Genomic DNA, 17394 nt, shown 5'->3' on the forward strand with positions numbered 1-17394 from the left:
CTGAAACAATCCTTCGGTCATGCTGCGCACCTGCCAGACCTCCGCTCCCGGACCGGACTGTTGAAGAAAAAGACAGGCAACTTTTGGGGGAAGAAGTTGCCATCCGATCGGTTGTTGAAGCGGGGGTGGAGGGGGCAAACTAAGTCCCTCCATCGAGTAGATCCACCTTTTTTTCTTCACATTTTCATCCTTGATAGGAAGGCGAAACGGCGACTTCAGTTGATTATCTCTCTTTCCTTTGCTATCCAATGGATATTCACTGCAAAGCAGACCCCTTCACGGCGATGCACCGTAAGTAGCACAACCCGAGTTTCTCCGCAGCTTTGACACGCATGCGGACACACATGATAATATATAATTTCTGCACATTACAATGGCCCGCAGCAGAGAACAGCGACTTTTATGGTTAACAGCATCCTGCAGCTTAAAAACATGCTGATAAACTGACATGCAGGCAAGCATGGGAACACAAGGAGCATAATGGAATAAATATCCTCCTCATACCTTACGTGTGCACATTTCAGCCAATATTCTGCTTTGTAATTATTTAAAAAACATATAATAAACGCCAAGAATAGTTCTGTGCACAAAGCAGCAATGTGCAGAAATTAAACTTATCATAGTAAACAAAGAACATGCGTTGGCAGCTGTAATTTACACGTGTATCACCCTTGAGCTTCCCGCGCAGTGTGCGTGTACGTTAGGCCTACAATAAGTCAGTTATTCTAATTATTTAAATCATTCAAATAACAGCAAGGTCTGTGAGTCCAAAACTTAAGTCCACACACACAGGAGCCTACTTGTAATTTGGTGAATGTGTGTGAATAATTGATGACCTCTTCGTTTACTAAATAATATGTAATGTGAGTAATCAAAGCTCGTTCAATTATTTAAAATTACCGTGCGAGGAAAACGAGGGAGCTTGTAACTTCATAGCCATAACAGGAGCCGTGGAGCTGCTCAGAAAATATGAGGTGTGACTGTGGGGAACTTTACTGGAGACTCAAATATATAAATATTTGTAATTATTGTCAGAATTGAAAGCAGTTATGACATGTGCAGATTGTATTTATTCCATTAATTGCACAATAACAGAGTAGCAGATGAAAAATAAAAAATATACTGTATGAGTAGCTGCTCAGCACTTGAATTAAGCCTTTTTTTGGTTTACAAAATGCTTTAAAGGTATTGCAGGCTGATTAATCGTAATTTAGTTAGAGATCAATAGTTTTAAACACAAAGGGAGGGACAAACAGGCTACAGACCAACCAGCATGGACCAAATATAGATAAGACATGTCTTCAGCTGCCATGTCCGTTTTGTTGAATTAAAAAATATAAACATGTACATTCCTTGAGCACACAACAGTTATCTCTACTGTTTGCTTTCTCTTAAATCAGCAAAACACCCACCTCCTTTTTTACCCATCAGTTATTGTTATTATATTATTATAATGACCAAAACATCATTTAATCACTGTGTTGCATTTATAAAGCGTTTAAAACAAAGAGGAGTGATGCGCTGCACAACATTATAAATCCATACAATTAAATAACACTAATTATAATATGTATTTTTTATTAACAGGTTAATTTCAAACTGTTTATTTGCAGCTCTCGTGCATCCTTAAAAGTGTATTCACAATACTATAAATACATATAAATACACCTGCTCCATAGAAACAATTCCGTCATTTTTGTTCACATTATGATAATAAAAAAAATATCTACAAAAATAAAAACTCACCTGTCCTCCTCTCCGAAACGACTTTATGTAATGTTACGGTTGTGTGTGTGCTGCTGTTGTATCCCACGTAGGGCACGGAGGTGTGAACCAGCTCGGCGGGGTGTTTGTGAACGGCAGACCCCTCCCGGACGTGGTGAGGCAGCGGATAGTGGAGCTGGCCCACCAGGGCGTCCGGCCCTGCGACATCTCCAGACAGCTGCGGGTCAGTCACGGCTGCGTCAGCAAGATCCTGGGCAGGTGGGTGAACACTCTCCGGACAAGCCCTGCAGCCAGGTACACTCTGCTGGGTGTGAGGAGGTGGATGAATATGCACGATGTATAAACAGTGGTGGAGGTGGAGGAGAGAGCTCGACCTACAAAACTCAGCTTTTAATTATTAAATCACTATATTTTAGTCACCCTAAATTATAGATTACCATTCTTTTAAAGGTTAGTGGAGTTCAGGTGGGCTTCTCCTCCATTTTTATATGTGTATTGGTGTTTAGTGGAAATATTGAATAGATCATTTACATAATGCCATTTTGCCGTGTATTAATGCATGCGCTAATGCGTTTTTCTTGCACTTTTAAGCAAATGTGTGTTTGTATTGAGATATTAGGATATTTGAAAATTGCCTGTAAAGACCCATAAGACCTTTAAGTTTGATATTTGGCTGAAGAAAAGTTTGACTTTTTGGGGACTTTCTTGTAAAAAAAAAAAAAAAAAAGTTCTCAAAAATAATATCTGCAAAGCTTGCATCGTATGAGTGTATCACTGCGTTTAACATGATGTTAAATATTTAATATTGCAAGCTATCATTGGGTCATGCATTATCATTATTGCAGATACTACGAGACTGGCAGCATCAAACCAGGGGTGATTGGTGGGTCTAAACCCAAAGTGGCCACGCCAAAGGTGGTGGACAAAATCGCAGACTACAAGAGACAGAACCCCACCATGTTTGCTTGGGAGATCCGAGACAGACTGCTGGCAGAGGGCGTGTGCGACAACGACACTGTCCCCAGCGTCTCATCCATTAACAGGTAGGACACAAACATTGAAACACAACCGCAAAAATACATGCAACATCAGGTTTTCTTGATTTTTTTTTTTTTTTTTTGCTGCAGGATGCAAACACTTTAATGAATAAAGTATTTGTTATCACAGTGGAGCTTGTCTGTGCGCACTAAGCGCACCACCCACAGCAGAATATTGTTTGGCCAACTTTGCTGCCCGGCACGCCGAGGCTGCCTCCGGTCTCTGAGGTGCAATTCAATCTTTCAGACCAAACTCCCTCAACAATCAGCAGTACATCCAGGACTGAGTGAATCTGTCGAGATGAAAACCGATCAATATTCGGTGACCAGATCCCGTGGCGCTATAAAGCAGGCCAATTTTCTTTAGCACATCTAATGTGCTGGAGCTGCTGCTGCTGCTGCTGCTGCACAGAGAGAGAGAGAGAGAGAGAGAGAGAGAGAGAGAGAGAGAGAGAGAGAGAGAGAGAGAGAGAGAGAGAGAGAGAGAGATAGATTGTTTTGCAGGATTTTGTTTTATTTATTTTATTTTGAAGAAAACGGAATTAAAGAGAAGCAGATTTTTAATTTGGAATATTTTTGCATCACTATCACAAATGATAAAAAAACGACATTAATAAGCCTTAAAAACCACTTCCCGTTTATACTTACGGCTCCTTGTTTAAATCCTTGCATTAAAATCCGAGGTGATATCTTGCTGTAATTAATATTGATGCAAGATTATGATGATGCATAAAAGTGTGGCATCAATTTTGCCTTGATCGTGGCTTTAAAAACGCTTATGTGCCAAATTACCAGGTAAAATACCCATAATTAACATCAACACAGTAATTTTTTATGCTACAAAGCTTCAGTTGTCTTAAAGAAATTCATAAACAGCACCATAGTTTCTACAGTGGCAGCTACAGGAGGACCCAGGACACCCCCCATCACCAGAGATCCCTGGTGATGAACTTTGGTTAAGAGGCACTGTTCCATAGAGCCAGCATCAGCATTACATTTTAATGAGCTGATGGGAGAGCATGGACAGCTCCACACAAGACATCTTTTAAATAGAGAAAAGGCTGAAGAAAATTCATTTCATGCTTCGTGGCTGCTTAAAAAGCCCCATTTAAGGAGGCTCAGACACATGTATGTGATAAATTCAGAATGTACATTAATATCATTAAAAGAGGCCTATAAAGTTTTTTCAATTCCAATTAAAGCTTTCTATTTTGGACTGTGGAAAGGGGGGAGGGGGGGGGGGGGGGGGCTTGTGTGTCTTTGTTTATGTGGGAAATTAAATTGTGAATACAAAGAACTGTAATTCTATCAGCCAAATATGAGAGCTACTTTGAATTTCTATTATGGCTTAATGCTGAATATTTTCTTTTTTTTTAAAGCAGAAGATTTCATTGTGTTGGTCTGTTCCACACACACACACACACACACACACACACACACACACACACACACACACACACACGCGCGCATGCACACACACACACACACACACGAGATGCATTTGTTTTGATTTAGCTGGAGGTTAGTATTTCAATACAAATTGCAAAAAAAAAAAAAAAAAAATCAATGAAAACATCTTCAGTGTTTCAATCTTTGCTCCAGATTACCTGATGCTACTTCAAGTTTATGAAAAAAAATCCCTGAAAACAGTGCCTCAAAATAAATGAGGAGATACGTTTTCATTCAGGTGCAGAAACAGGGCTTTCCCCAGTTAAGACAATTCAGGGGGAAAAAAGCAAAAGACTGGAGCCAAAGTCTTTTCCGGTTGGATGATTCTGACTGGGGCCAGTCGTGGGTTCCTGTGGCAGACTGTCTGACCTCAGGACTGTTGACAAAAGAGGACGCTCCATTTAAACACCTTTCGCCTGCATGCATTATTAAATGCTACAGAGATAGTGTTGTACTACGAGCCAGGGCCACCACAACCAACAAGTAACGCTACCCTGTTGGCAGACATAAAAAAAAAAAAAAAAAAAAAGGTCCTCAATGGCGCTCGATAGTATTGATCCAGAAGGAAAGCAATTTTAATATTTCTTCGGGGGATTTTCAGAAACAGCCAGGTTATTAATTCATTCCCCCAAATTGCTTATTCAATATCGTGAACATGGATACCAAATAAAGTCTTTGAATTTATGTAGCACACGCGAGTCGAGGGGTCGAATAACTGTTATGAGGAGAAGTGGAAAAAATTAAAACGTCAATATGCGCTCTCTGGAAAGGCTTGTTGTCAGGTAGCTTTGCCTCCAAGGAGAGTTTTCTTTCTTCGTTTTTTTTTTATTTGTGACAGATTTATTCCTCTGAAGCCTTCTGGCACCTAAAGTAACATCAATATCCAAATCATCTGATGTATTTCTGGACAATATGGAGCAAATATAACAGCAATATTTTGTTTCAAAATTGTAATCTGTGTTGCTTTATCTGAGCGGGTGAATATTATCGCTCTGAAATAAAACATGAAAAAGAAATAAGAACAAAAAGGAACTGAACTGTTCAAAGAATCCAACGCTAAAAAGGCTCCACAGTCCTCACCGGACCTTTCCCCTTTGTGCTCTAAAATTGCTCCTGTGGCATACGTGATGAATAGTTTTAAAGTTTACAAATTATTGTGACAGCTCCCTTTCTCCCCAAGTGCCATTCAGATTAAAGGAATCTAATGCTGGCGTAAGCTTGTGCAAGGCAATAAGGAACTATTGCTTTCCTGTCACATATAATTTATAGCTTTCTATTTGCATCTGTTTGCTCGTGTGACTAATCCCCAACTTTTTCTCCCCAAGCCCCGATCAATACAACCTCATCCGCATTGGCACATGGGGGCCGTTGGTTCTACAGAGATGTTTGATCTGGGAAGCAAAAGGCTACTATAGAGCTGTGATCGGCCCCAGTGAAACCCCCTCCACAGTGGGAAAGGGAGAGGGAGAGAGAGAGAGAGAGGGGAGAGAGCTGATTAGTGAGGGCCAGGTAGAGTCAGTGAAGCTGATCATTGAGGTGAATTGATGTGATTTCATGCTTTGTTTGCAAGATCACTCAGACCAAAAGTGCAATAAAGTCTTTTCTCCAGACCTCACATTTAAAGGTAGAACCACTGATCCTGTCTTGCCTTTGAGTTGATATCTTAGTCACACAATATCTCCATAGAAGTTGCAGTTAGGGGCACTTCGGAAATCTACGGAAAGAAAGGTCAGTCATTGAAAAGGAGCAGTGACATCTGCCTTTTCCTTTGTTCCCCAGGATCATCCGAACAAAAGTCCAGCAGCCTTTCCATCCATCTCCTGATGGGTCATCCCTGTCGACACCAGGCCACACCATCGGTAATACTGCAGCTCACAGCATCAGCTTCATACTGGGCATCAAATGGCATCACAGCACATGAATTTAATTTTTTTTGTCTTTTTTCCCCCCCAGTACCAAGCACAGCATCTCCGCCTGTAACCAGCGCATCCAACGACCCTGCAGGGTCCTACTCCATCAATGGTATTCTGGGTATTCCACGATCCAACGGTGAAAAGAGGAAAAGAGATGACGGTAAGATCATTTTTTTTATCTTGAGGAGAAAAGAAAAAGCTCAGCTCAGGATTAGCATGCAGAAAATATCTTTTAAAAAAAACAACCCTGTGCAGCTTTATACTATAAAACCCACTTTGCTGAACTTGCAATTACAGCATTAAAACCTGCTTCAGTTCCAGTAGATGACCCTTATAAAACACCTAAGTCTGAACTCTGCTACACTGCTGTGTCAATCTGCCAAGGAGTCTTTTGATTTGAAGACACGACCTCCGCTGTTGTCTCCTGCAATTAATCTTTATGGAAGTGATTAAAGGGCTTTAGATAATTACATGTCAAGATGATGTAGCCAACCACCCAGGTCAGTCAAGAAAGCCGCTGTAGCTCTGTGGAGGCTTTTTTTTTCTTCCTTTAACAAAAGGGGCTCCACTTCTGCCGCTGAAGTAGTAGGTTAGTGGATATAAGGAGGGCCTGAGGCGATATAGATTATTGGTTCTGTAAGCAATAGGCTTCCTTAATGTCACTACATAAGTCTGATGAGAATAGCTAAACAGATGCACTCATGTTGCAAAGCATGTGTGGGTACGGAGGGATGATGTGGCTGCTGAACAGGGGCAGTTATCTCAAACAGGGTGGGGAATGAGTGCCTTATTTCTGCAGTGCTCTGGAATGAGAGCTAATCAGAGCACGGCAGCAGTTTACATAGCATCTTCTTTGTTATGGCGTTTGTTGAGAAGCACGGGGGTTTGCGGGATATTGAGTGGAATTGATGTTTTATGTGTGTGCAGGGAGGGAGGAATGACTAATGACCTGTCAGAGGTAGATTTCCTGGCAAAGATATAAAAACCAGCATGACGTGGACATGGCAAATGACATAATCAAGTCTTTCCCTGTAAGAGATGCAATCGCAGAGGCATAATGCAAACGTCTGGCATTTTCAAGGGTTCATTTTCAGTCGTTCGAGGACCTTTCATATTAGCCAGGGTGTAATGTCTAGTCCCTGAATGATAGAATGCACACATTTCTATGCAGATTGCTACTGAAGGGCAAAGAGGTATTAAAGGGCATGGAGAGGAATAAGGTATGTGTGTGTGAGGAGGAGAGCTGGCCTGTGTTGTGGAGGTCTTCCAGGTGACAGCGCCATGTTTCTATGGCTATTCAGTCCCAAATGATTCCCCTGATGTGCTGCCATTTCTGTGATTTAGGTGCTCGGCCAACATTACGATGAAAGAGAAGAAAGCTGTGCGTGTGTGTGTGTGTGTGTGTGTGTGTGTGTGTGTGTGTGTGTGTTTGCATCAGGGTAGGACTTGTACTGAGGGTGACAGAGGGAGCTGTGGTTCTTATATACTCTCTCAACGGCCAGCTGGTGCCTACCTGGAACCACAGGGTCAGGGATACTTTGTCTTTCCAAAACATAAACCCCAGGCCTCGACCGCACACACACGGTTGCAAAAGCAATGTCTCGCCTCGAGCCACAGTTTGTGAGAATAGTACATTACATACGATGTTACCCTGTAGACACAATTGTCTTCTCTAAAAGTGCACCTTACCCCCCCCCCCCCAAAAAAAAACAACAACAACAAAAAAACGCTCAGAATTTCTAGATTTTGCAGCTGTTAGGCTTAAGTGTCTATAGCTGCCATTTAGGACAGACACTCAATAATATTGATGTGAGGTTTTTGCAACACTGAGTAACATTTAATTTGTGTCATCAGGAAAATAGTGAGGAGTTTGATTTTTAAATTTAGGCTGCAGCTCCAGTATGCCTTAACCTGGAGTGTATATGGCCATGCATAAGCGTGTATTGTTAGTTTTGGAGGTTTATTGGTCATCAAATTCATCACAAATGCCATATTTCGCCCTTTTTTCCATTCACTGTTTTGAGGGGCCTTCTTTCTCTGCTTCTATTCAAGCATTTTTAATTACATTAACATTGAAAAAACAAGACATTTGGTCACTTGTTAAGAAATACATCTGGAAGTGACCAAAAGAGTACTGGTTAGTCTTTAACCTAACAAACAGGGCAGAAATATTTCTAACGATCTACATACAAGCATCAGTATTTGGAAAATCCTGCTTCTGAAATCAAACACATAGAAGTAAGAAGCATGTTTGTTCTATCGTGCAATCGTGGTGTTTCATGGTCATTTTTGGGTTAAAGCAGTTTGGGTTTTTTTGCAGAGATATGTGTTTAAGTGTTTCTTGTTTGCAATTCAGACGTATTTTTGCTTCCCTTAGTAGGCAGAAGTCTATAGTCAGTTAATGCTTGGATTAAATTTCCTCACAGCACAGTAGCTTGCCTGAGCCCTATTTAACTTGGTAAGCCTCATGATGATTGTGGCACAAGCAGTCATTATCGAGGGTTGAAAACATGAACAAAAATGAGCGAGAGTAAGGGGTTACAGAGGGGAGGGCGGTGTGCAACACAAGCCCCGCTGAAATGGATTGGCTGTGTGGCCCAGAGTATTTGTTTTAGGCAGTAGCTGTGGCTCTCTGCCAAGCAGGCAGACAGCTCCTAAGTTTCCAAGTCAGCACTGCCCTTAAAAAAAGGTCCCCCATTAAAGGAGGGATGTAGAGATAATGTAGTGTGACACACGTTATGTACACTGGGTCTCGGCAAGAGGAGCTTCAGGGACACAGGTGTCATAAGAGCCATTAATCTGCTATCGTCACGTGTTATTGCAAATTAAAAGTAGCATGTTACACTTGGCAGCCATTGTTGCGGACGGACAGTGTGGGGGAGAGCAAGAGAGAGACCTCTGGAGATGGTGTCTTTGGTGACCACGGCTGTCCGCACCTTTTACAAAGTGACATATATTAGAATTTGCAATTCTGTAGAGAAAAGCTATTACCTCGCAGATTAACATCCAAGTACCCCACATCCCAACCCCTCCACCCCCACTGCTTCTGACACTGTGGGCTCCAGAAAAGACAAAGGAGAAGCTGCTTCTCTCAGGGTCAAATACAAATCTGTCATACAGGGTGTGGTGTTTAAGTACAAATCTGCTTTAATGGATGTTTTTGTTCACATTCTTGTTATTAGTGAGCGTTTGAGTGAGTTGAATTGACCAGAGCAGACAGCTTGGAGGTCTGTTGAGAACATGCGTTGTCCATGAAGTGTGTCCGATCTTTCAAAGTCATATCACTCGTCCTTTCAGAGCGTCCCGCAAATTGCACAATCAGACCTGGAGATGATTCTTAATTTCAGCCTTTCTGGTCGCTTTCTTGCTTTGTGACGGGCTTTCTTCTTGATTTATGAGAGTAACACCGAGAGAGAAATTTCATGATAAGATGATCATCATACAGTATATTTCAAAAGCCAACAACAATAGCCAGTGGCAGTCAGAATGGATGCGATGCTGTGCTTCAGTAGCTGTTGAATTAATTATTTCTCATCTCTGAGCGTCATGAGTCTGAACCGATGTGTGCAGATAGAAATGAGTGATGGAGCGGGCTGCCGTCATACCGCTGCTCTGTGTATCAGCATCTGTTATGGGGGAGATCAACACAGGAACTCAGAGCGCAGCAGAAATGTCAGCACCTAAGTGCAACCTCCAAATTAAATTAATAAAGACTTTAAAAGCTCAGGAACATCAAAGGAAATTGATGGCCGACAGAAAGCAATGTTCCCCTTATGGGGATCAGACATAGGACTGCAAATAAGGAATATCTTAATCATGCAATGTCAGAGAATGCTAATACCACTACTAATGTTCTTGTTTTGTTTGACAAACACCCCCCAAAATTGAAATTTACAATCATATAAAACGGATTAAGGTAGCAAATTCTCACATTTAACGAGCTGCAAACAGAAAACGCTATTTTTCCATTAACCAATTATTGAAATGTTTGTTCATTTTCCATCGATCCATTAATTCATTTATCGTCCAATCCAGTCAAACACTACTGACAGATCTTTGGTGATGCAGAACAAGCATATCACAGTATTTCAGTTATGTTTACATAATCAAAACACTCAATTAGACAAAACAAAACGCGGCTGAGTTCATCCAATTTGCTTTAATTTGATTTCATTTAGCCAAGAATTGAATCAGGCGGGAAATTATATAGGTGTATTATTGTGAAATACATAATGTGTTAAGGGATTGAGAGTGTATGTATGCTGACATGTTATTTAAACAAGGAGCAGACTGAGAGGGGGGTGAGCTCATTTATCTGAGGGGGGCTTTCATGACCTCAAGGTGCCAACTCACATCCACGTGCCTCTAACAAGAACTTAGAAACTTGGTTTTTACAGCGTGAAAAAGTTGAAATTTTTATTCTGAAATCTTTTTTTTCCCTCTATTAACGTCCAACTTTAACTAAAGGCTACTATTCATACTCAACCTGCACTTCATTCATGATAATGGTTCTGTTTTGTTTGGCGGGCAGTGGCTCAGACTCACCCCCAGTCCGAGAGTTGCCTTGGCTAAAGGCCCCTGCTAGGGGTCGTGACCTCTGGGTGCCAAACCCGCAGAGAGGAGTCTGCTTTATAGAGCTGGTTATCTGATCTGATAGAGGCTGCTCCCTCGTTACCGGAGTGTTAATACAGACCGATGTCAAGATGAATACACTCAACTCCAGCGATGATCAATAAACGACCACAGAGCGGGACAAGCGCGTAACGCACCGACAAAGCCACTGTGGTCAAAGATTAGTATCACCGCTGCATGATAGGCAGATTTGGACATGTCCAAATCATGGATCTGATTTCTTGTAGTGACAACAAGAGCTTATAGATTCAAATTGTAGATATTTCTTTTTGACGTGTACTATTTGTTAATAAATAAGCAAAAAACAAAGAACCAACATTGGAAAAAACATATAAGAGCATATAATTTAAAAAAAAACAACTAAGATCGCCAAGGAACTAAACAAATCTGTGTTATCTGGTCTGTGCGGATGACGCTAAAGGGATTTAAAGGGACAGTGGCATCTTCTGACCGACGTACTAAAAAAACAACCCATCACGTTTTTATATTTTTGAATTCTGATTCAGGCTTAGAAGTACCATGGCATCACCCTTTTTCTGGCAAGTAAGAGCACATACGAAACACAAATATAGAAATCTCTAATGTGAAATAACCAGTATTCTTCTTACTCGTGTCATATGGTAAGAAAATGAAAGTCATTCACATTAAAAGTGTTAAATGTAAAATGGTTTTGGTTAAGGTTTGGTTAGGGTTAGGGAAAGAGCGTGGTTTGGCTTAAAATGACTACTTTATCATGATCAGGAGACCATCGGTAGGAAACGGAAACAGTTGTTAACACTTTGTTGCACTATAATTACACCACACTACTTCCTCCTTTGCTTCCGACGGACAACTCATAATTTCCACAACACCTTAAAGCCTGATGACTGATGCGATATTTTCTCCTAAAAGGACAGTCTCATAAACTTGATTTACGCTCGAGGAAGCTTAATTAGCTACTTAAATGTTCTAAATGTCACCAGAATCATCTCCATCACCAAAATACAGTCGTTGCTGATTTGTCAGATGGGAGTCAGTAGTTGGGAGTGCAGATGGGAATGTCCTCAGTCTGAGTGGGAGGAAGAGTACGTAGGTTGACCCAGGATGGTTTGTCTTGTGTGTGGGAAGTGTATTCCACAGTGGTGAATGACAAATATGGTGGGGGGCGTATTGATCAGCTGTTGCGGCTCGGGCCGGCTGATGGAAAGTAATTAATGACTCTATTTGCTTTGATCGCAAAGAGAACAATTGAGTTTGATAAAGTGACAAGCAGCAGCTATAGTAGGTGAGGGCCAGAAAACGAATATTTACCTGAATGGAACAATCAGAGTTGTTTTTTTCTCTCTTGAGGCAGTTGCATTAACCTCCCAAAGGAACGGTTTAACCTATACGCTTTCTAAGACAGGGTTAGCTTAGCATAAAGACTAGAAGCAGGGGGGAAGTGGGCTTTAGAGGGGCTGGAAGGAAGATCTTTTTTTTACCTTTGCACAGTGCCAGTTTTCCCCTGTTGTCCAGTTTTTATGCAAAACTCATCTTCTGGCCGTAGATATATATCTAACATGACATGAGAGTGGTAATGATCTTCTCTTAAAACTATCATGAAGATTAATTTCCCAAAATGTCAAACTATTCTTTACATTCTACTGCACCCACCAGTGTTTAGTTTTTAAAACATGTTTAAGCTAGATGACAAAGCTTTTTCGGAAATAACCTGAAAGCCACTTTTCACTGGAGAGTGACATACTCTCATACAATGTTGCAAATGATTTCCCCCCTTTAATATAAAGAAGACGTATGAGGAAATTTGGGGTAAAATCAAGACTTCCACAAACTAAACAACAGATGATACTGTAAGGGGTAAATGACTGTGATTTACTGTGATAATATCGATAAATCAAACTCGGCACCCATTGACCCATTATCGTTCTGATGACGAGTAGGCTTCTAGGCGCAACAGCCAATATTTCAGCAGATATATATGACTTCCTCTTCCATGTGCCGGTCATTTTTTACAGTCCAATTAGCTACTTGAGACGTGTTGAAGATGAAAGAAGATATCTACGATACGGACTGTTTACCTGTATGCAACCAAAGACTGCACAAATGTGATGGGTCAATGCGACTTACAATCAGAAACCAGTCTCCGATACCAAAATTGTGTCCAGTGGAATACAAATTCTGCCAAAACCTCAAGTCAAAACCTCAAGTCAGGTTATCTGCTGACCCTGAGAACCAATAATCTCCTTTTCCCATAATCAAAATGTATTTACCTCACCTGAACTCCTTTCTTTATCCTTATATAAGGTATGATCAGAGATTACTGAGCCACCAGAAACTGATAGAAAAAGCCGTTATAATGACATTGGTGAAGGAACCAAATCCGTCACATCATGGCCAAAACCCAATTTACCCAATAAGACCAGGACTCCCTTGGAATAGGGATGTTAAGTCTCAACGAGAATATTCCTGGTTAAATAAAGGGTAATGAAAAGACCGGTATCTGCACCGATAACGATCAAACATATAAGATCGGTGCATCGCTCGTAAATAAGTCCTGCTTTCATCTGTGCAGTAAAAATAGAATAAATAGTTAACAAGACACTGCTAACAAACTCGTGCTTGACATTTTCGCAGCTATCAGCACAATTTCAGGTTCCACACGCACACACACACACACACACACACACACACACACACACACACTCACACTCTCTTTTATAGCTCCTTCATGGGAGAGTCGGGTTCATCCTCTGGCCTCAGCCGGTGAAAAAAGGTCAAGCAGCAGAATAGAATGGCAATAACCCTCCCAAATGGTACTATCACACAGACATGATTGATCAATTGAATTCCATGGCAGAGAAAAATGTGGGATTAAGTAGAGTATTATACGCACAATGAGTTGAGGCATGATGTTCATTTCAAGTTCATTTCAGCTCCCTCTTGCCACCAGATCAGGCAATCAATAGGGGCCTTGCATATCATATATCACCACTCTCCCACTGAGGGGAGAACATAATCTGCCACAAATTTAGAATGACAGATTTGTAAGGGAGCTGAAGCTTTCTGGGATCCGGGGAGGAGACCTACAGACACAGACACTGCAGCCAGGAGAGGTGGGGGGTGATGGAGGGAGGAAAAGGAGGAAGGGAAGGATGTACGGTAGGGTGGTCTGTAAAGGTGTTAAAGTGTCGTACGCAAGTGACAACGGGAAAAGCTAAGGCATCCTTCTCCCAACAGTCGGGTAATCAGGTCAGGAGTCAGGAGAGGATTCCTGTGTTTGGAGAGCAGGATGATTGAACCAGACTGTACGATTTTATTCAGCTTCTTGTTCTCCGCCGCTGTTTCCAAATGGAACCACCACACTCGCAGAGAATGAAAGCAGTATTGAATTGTGAAAGGGAAATTGTGCTTTTAAAAAAAACTGCTCTTGATTTCAGTGAGCACCAAGAGGGTTTTGGGGAGGGAGGGAAAAAAAGGCACTATAATGGGATAGCTTAATGGGATAGCTGCTGCTTTCATTAGTATACATGCTTGCCACAACATGTATATGTTTGCAAGTGAAGGTAATCCATCAATTACCAGAGGGCATTCAGATCATGATGGTGTTACTACTGTGGTGGGGGGTGCAGGGAAAAAAAACTGTGTGATGTAGCCAGTGGCTCACTACAGCCATTAAGGAGTGGAAAACCTGCACTCCATCCCCTTCTGTCCTCCTCAGATCCCCCACAGAGGTGGTACAGAAAATACATGAGAGGAATATAAAGTGCATAGCTTGAAGTAAAGGCCAGCTTCCCGGGGTCAGTATCTCGATTGTTGCTCTCTCTTCTTGTAGATGGTTCAGATGGTTCTGGCCCAAACAGTGATTCTCAGGGTAGTGTGGAGAGTTTACGGAAACACCTTAGGGCAGATGCCTTCACCCAGCAGCAGCTGGAAGCGTTGGACCGGGTCTTTGAACGCCCCTCGTACCCTGACGTCTTCCCTACATCGGAGCACATCAAACCTGAACAGGTTAGTAGCACTGCAACTCACCACTTCTGCTCTTTCTTCACATACATGTCAATACACCCACATTGTGCATGTTAAGGTTGTCACGATACCAGGATTTGAATCTTTGACACAATACCAGCAAAAAGAAACGACATTCAGAACCTTTTGATAGCACAGCAAAAAGTCCACTTTAGGGTCAACAAACGCAAACCAACACACAGTGGATTTCCATCCCTGTTGTTTCATCTGTGCAGCCTTTGAATTGAAATTGGATTGTAGATCTGTTTATTTTTATAGCTTCAGTACTTACAATACTATCAAATGTGGATATTCTATCATTTTGAAACAAGTATTAAATATATGTGTATCATTTTGACAACCTAAGTACATGTGATGCTGATTCAAGCGCGGGCTGTGTGATAATTCATTAAGATAATTTGTCATCTTTCAATGGAATCGATGAAAAAATCACATCAAGATTTCGTCATTCACAATTTGGTTGTCAAAACTCACAATTATAAGCACATTAAGTCATACTTCTTAAAAAATATTATTTGAAATACCTAGTTTTGGTTTCAGAATCAAATAAATTTTATCACCAAAATGCTACAAATATCTATATTTTTCGATATCGTTTCCATCGCAATGTGGAAAAAAAACTGTAGCAGAACTGTGTTACAGCAATAAATTACACTATTTGGACGACGCTTTACGTCCTGATTCTTGCATGTTATGTCAACTTTGCACTTAAGTTCTTAATAAAAAGAGAAAATACTCAGCACTTTTCATTGTAAAGTATTTAATTCACACAGGAGTATACAAAAATAGGCTTTACTGTGTGGATGAGACATGAAATGACCTATCGGAATTGAAGATTTTGGCTATATCACCCAGCCCTGATTGAAGCACACAAAAAAACACCTTTGTCACAAATATTCCCTAACCCATACCCAGAAAGCTAATTAAACAAATGTCTGAGATGTCAAAGCGCTGGATTACAACCAAGCATGTATAATGCTGCAGGGATCACCAGGAAAACTCCCACACATTATTGATTTTGTGATGAAAAACACATTCCTTGTATCCCCTATAATTGAGAATAACAGTACATCAACATGAAATTAATCAATACCTAGATTTTTCCTCTATTTTTGCTGTGTTATTCAACTGCTTCTTGCCTTTGCTGTCCAACTCTGTGTCGTATCTGGATGTTTAATGACTGACGCAGTCTCCAAGGCTGCCTTTATTGTAACATGTATTCATGAAATGGATGTATGAAAGCATGTATCCCTTCAGATATTAAAACAACACTCGCCATCCATCCTCGTTTCAAAAATTAAGAGGCATTTGGGGACCAGCGCCCTCAACGTCACAAACCACCGTTTATTAAAAGCTCTGAGTTTATTACAATGGATAACCTTTATTTACTTTCATTATACTATTAAACAACAAGAGACTATTAATTTCTCCCACCGAACTACAAGTCGGACCCATAAAGCAAAGGCAGTCGCCTAATTGAGTTCATTTTAATTTCTCTCCAATCGGGGCGAATTACGCAGGTGATAAATCAGTGGGACAGGCCTCACCTCCAGAAGAGGGCCTAATTTGCAGCTAATTACAAAACTGATTTCTACTGGAAGATCAATACCAAAACGAATTGGAAATGACTTGCAATCACAAAGAGCGTCAGGGAGAGTATTAAAAAGGCAGCAGAGAAAAGGGTTAGACTAAAAAAGAGGGCAAGTAAGGAAAAAAGAAAAAAAACTGTCTAGAAAAATCAGGTTTAATTTAATGCAATATTAATCAGAGCACTTTCCCTTTCATGGGTGCCTCGCATTTCTTTTTTTCTTTTTTGTGGCCCTATTAGCCAGTGTCTGGGTTCTGTAGCGAGGCATTAAAAACCCATTCTGGAGATGCAAAACTCAATGGATTCACCCCTCCCACACTTCTGCTAGCCATTTGGTCATCCCTTTCAGACCTATCTTTTCAGTTTTCCCCCTTCTGCCCTTTATCTGCATGATAAAACGTCTGTTTGGCGTCTGAAGCCTCCGAGAATAGAGGAAAACATCCGACATTGTGCCAGTGAACAGTTGTAGCAGACAATTAGAGTTTATCGGTGATAGTGGCAGACAAGAGCGGGGTCACGGGCGTCCCCCTATGGGAGCGCGGCCCACTGAGCCACTCAGACACACACTGGGCTTTGGAAAAACATTGTCAACACTCAGACTCCGGAAGTCTCATCTCATTAAAAAAAAAAACTGCTAACATCTGCCACGAGTGTCTTTTAGTGGATTTACAAAAAGAAACATGATTCAGACAGACGAGATGGGAAGAGACTATTTTTAGATCAAGTAAAATTTGCTTGTTTTTAGGTCAGTTCACCAAAATTGAGAAGTTTGACTTCATTTGTTAAATGAAATGGATGACTTTGTAAAAAAAAAAAAAAAAAGTAATGATTTTGGTATTGGTACACAGGTAACTTGGGTATCAAATTGGCATCAGTATAGAAAATAAAGCTAATAATTTCTTTTTTTTGTTTGCTTGTTTTTTATAATCTTAGCAGCACAAATGCACTAAATCCATTCAGCAGGTGGATGTTTCAAAACCTGAGCACATACAAATACAGTTATTTGCATTGTAAGATACTGCAAGTGTTAAAACATATGTTTTGT

The 17394-nt window shown here is 40.9% G+C and overlaps 1 protein-coding gene across 4 annotated transcripts in view; it reads left to right on the plus strand.

Annotated features, from left to right (window-relative positions):
* Positions 1 to 248: 248 nt before the first annotated feature.
* The window catches only part of pax2b (paired box 2b), a gene marked incomplete at both ends in the record, with an annotated part of 29877 nt that continues 12731 nt past the window's right edge, over positions 249 to 17394 (plus strand). For 2 of the 4 annotated variants that reach the window (XM_083933454.1, XM_083933455.1), the window contains 6 exons: positions 249 to 291; positions 1818 to 1983; positions 2571 to 2768; positions 5991 to 6070; positions 6165 to 6284; positions 14514 to 14743. In XM_083933454.1, coding sequence (XP_083789580.1) covers positions 249 to 291; positions 1818 to 1983; positions 2571 to 2768; positions 5991 to 6070; positions 6165 to 6284; positions 14514 to 14743 — 837 coding nt within the window. The remainder of the gene's footprint in view (positions 292 to 1817; positions 1984 to 2570; positions 2769 to 5990; positions 6071 to 6164; positions 6285 to 14513; positions 14744 to 17394) is intronic. The other 2 variants (XM_083933456.1, XM_083933457.1) reach the window with 1 other exon arrangement.

Source organism: Echiichthys vipera (genome assembly GCF_963691815.1).
Source record: "Echiichthys vipera genome assembly, chromosome: 18".
Lineage (NCBI taxonomy): Eukaryota > Metazoa > Chordata > Actinopteri > Perciformes > Trachinidae > Echiichthys > Echiichthys vipera.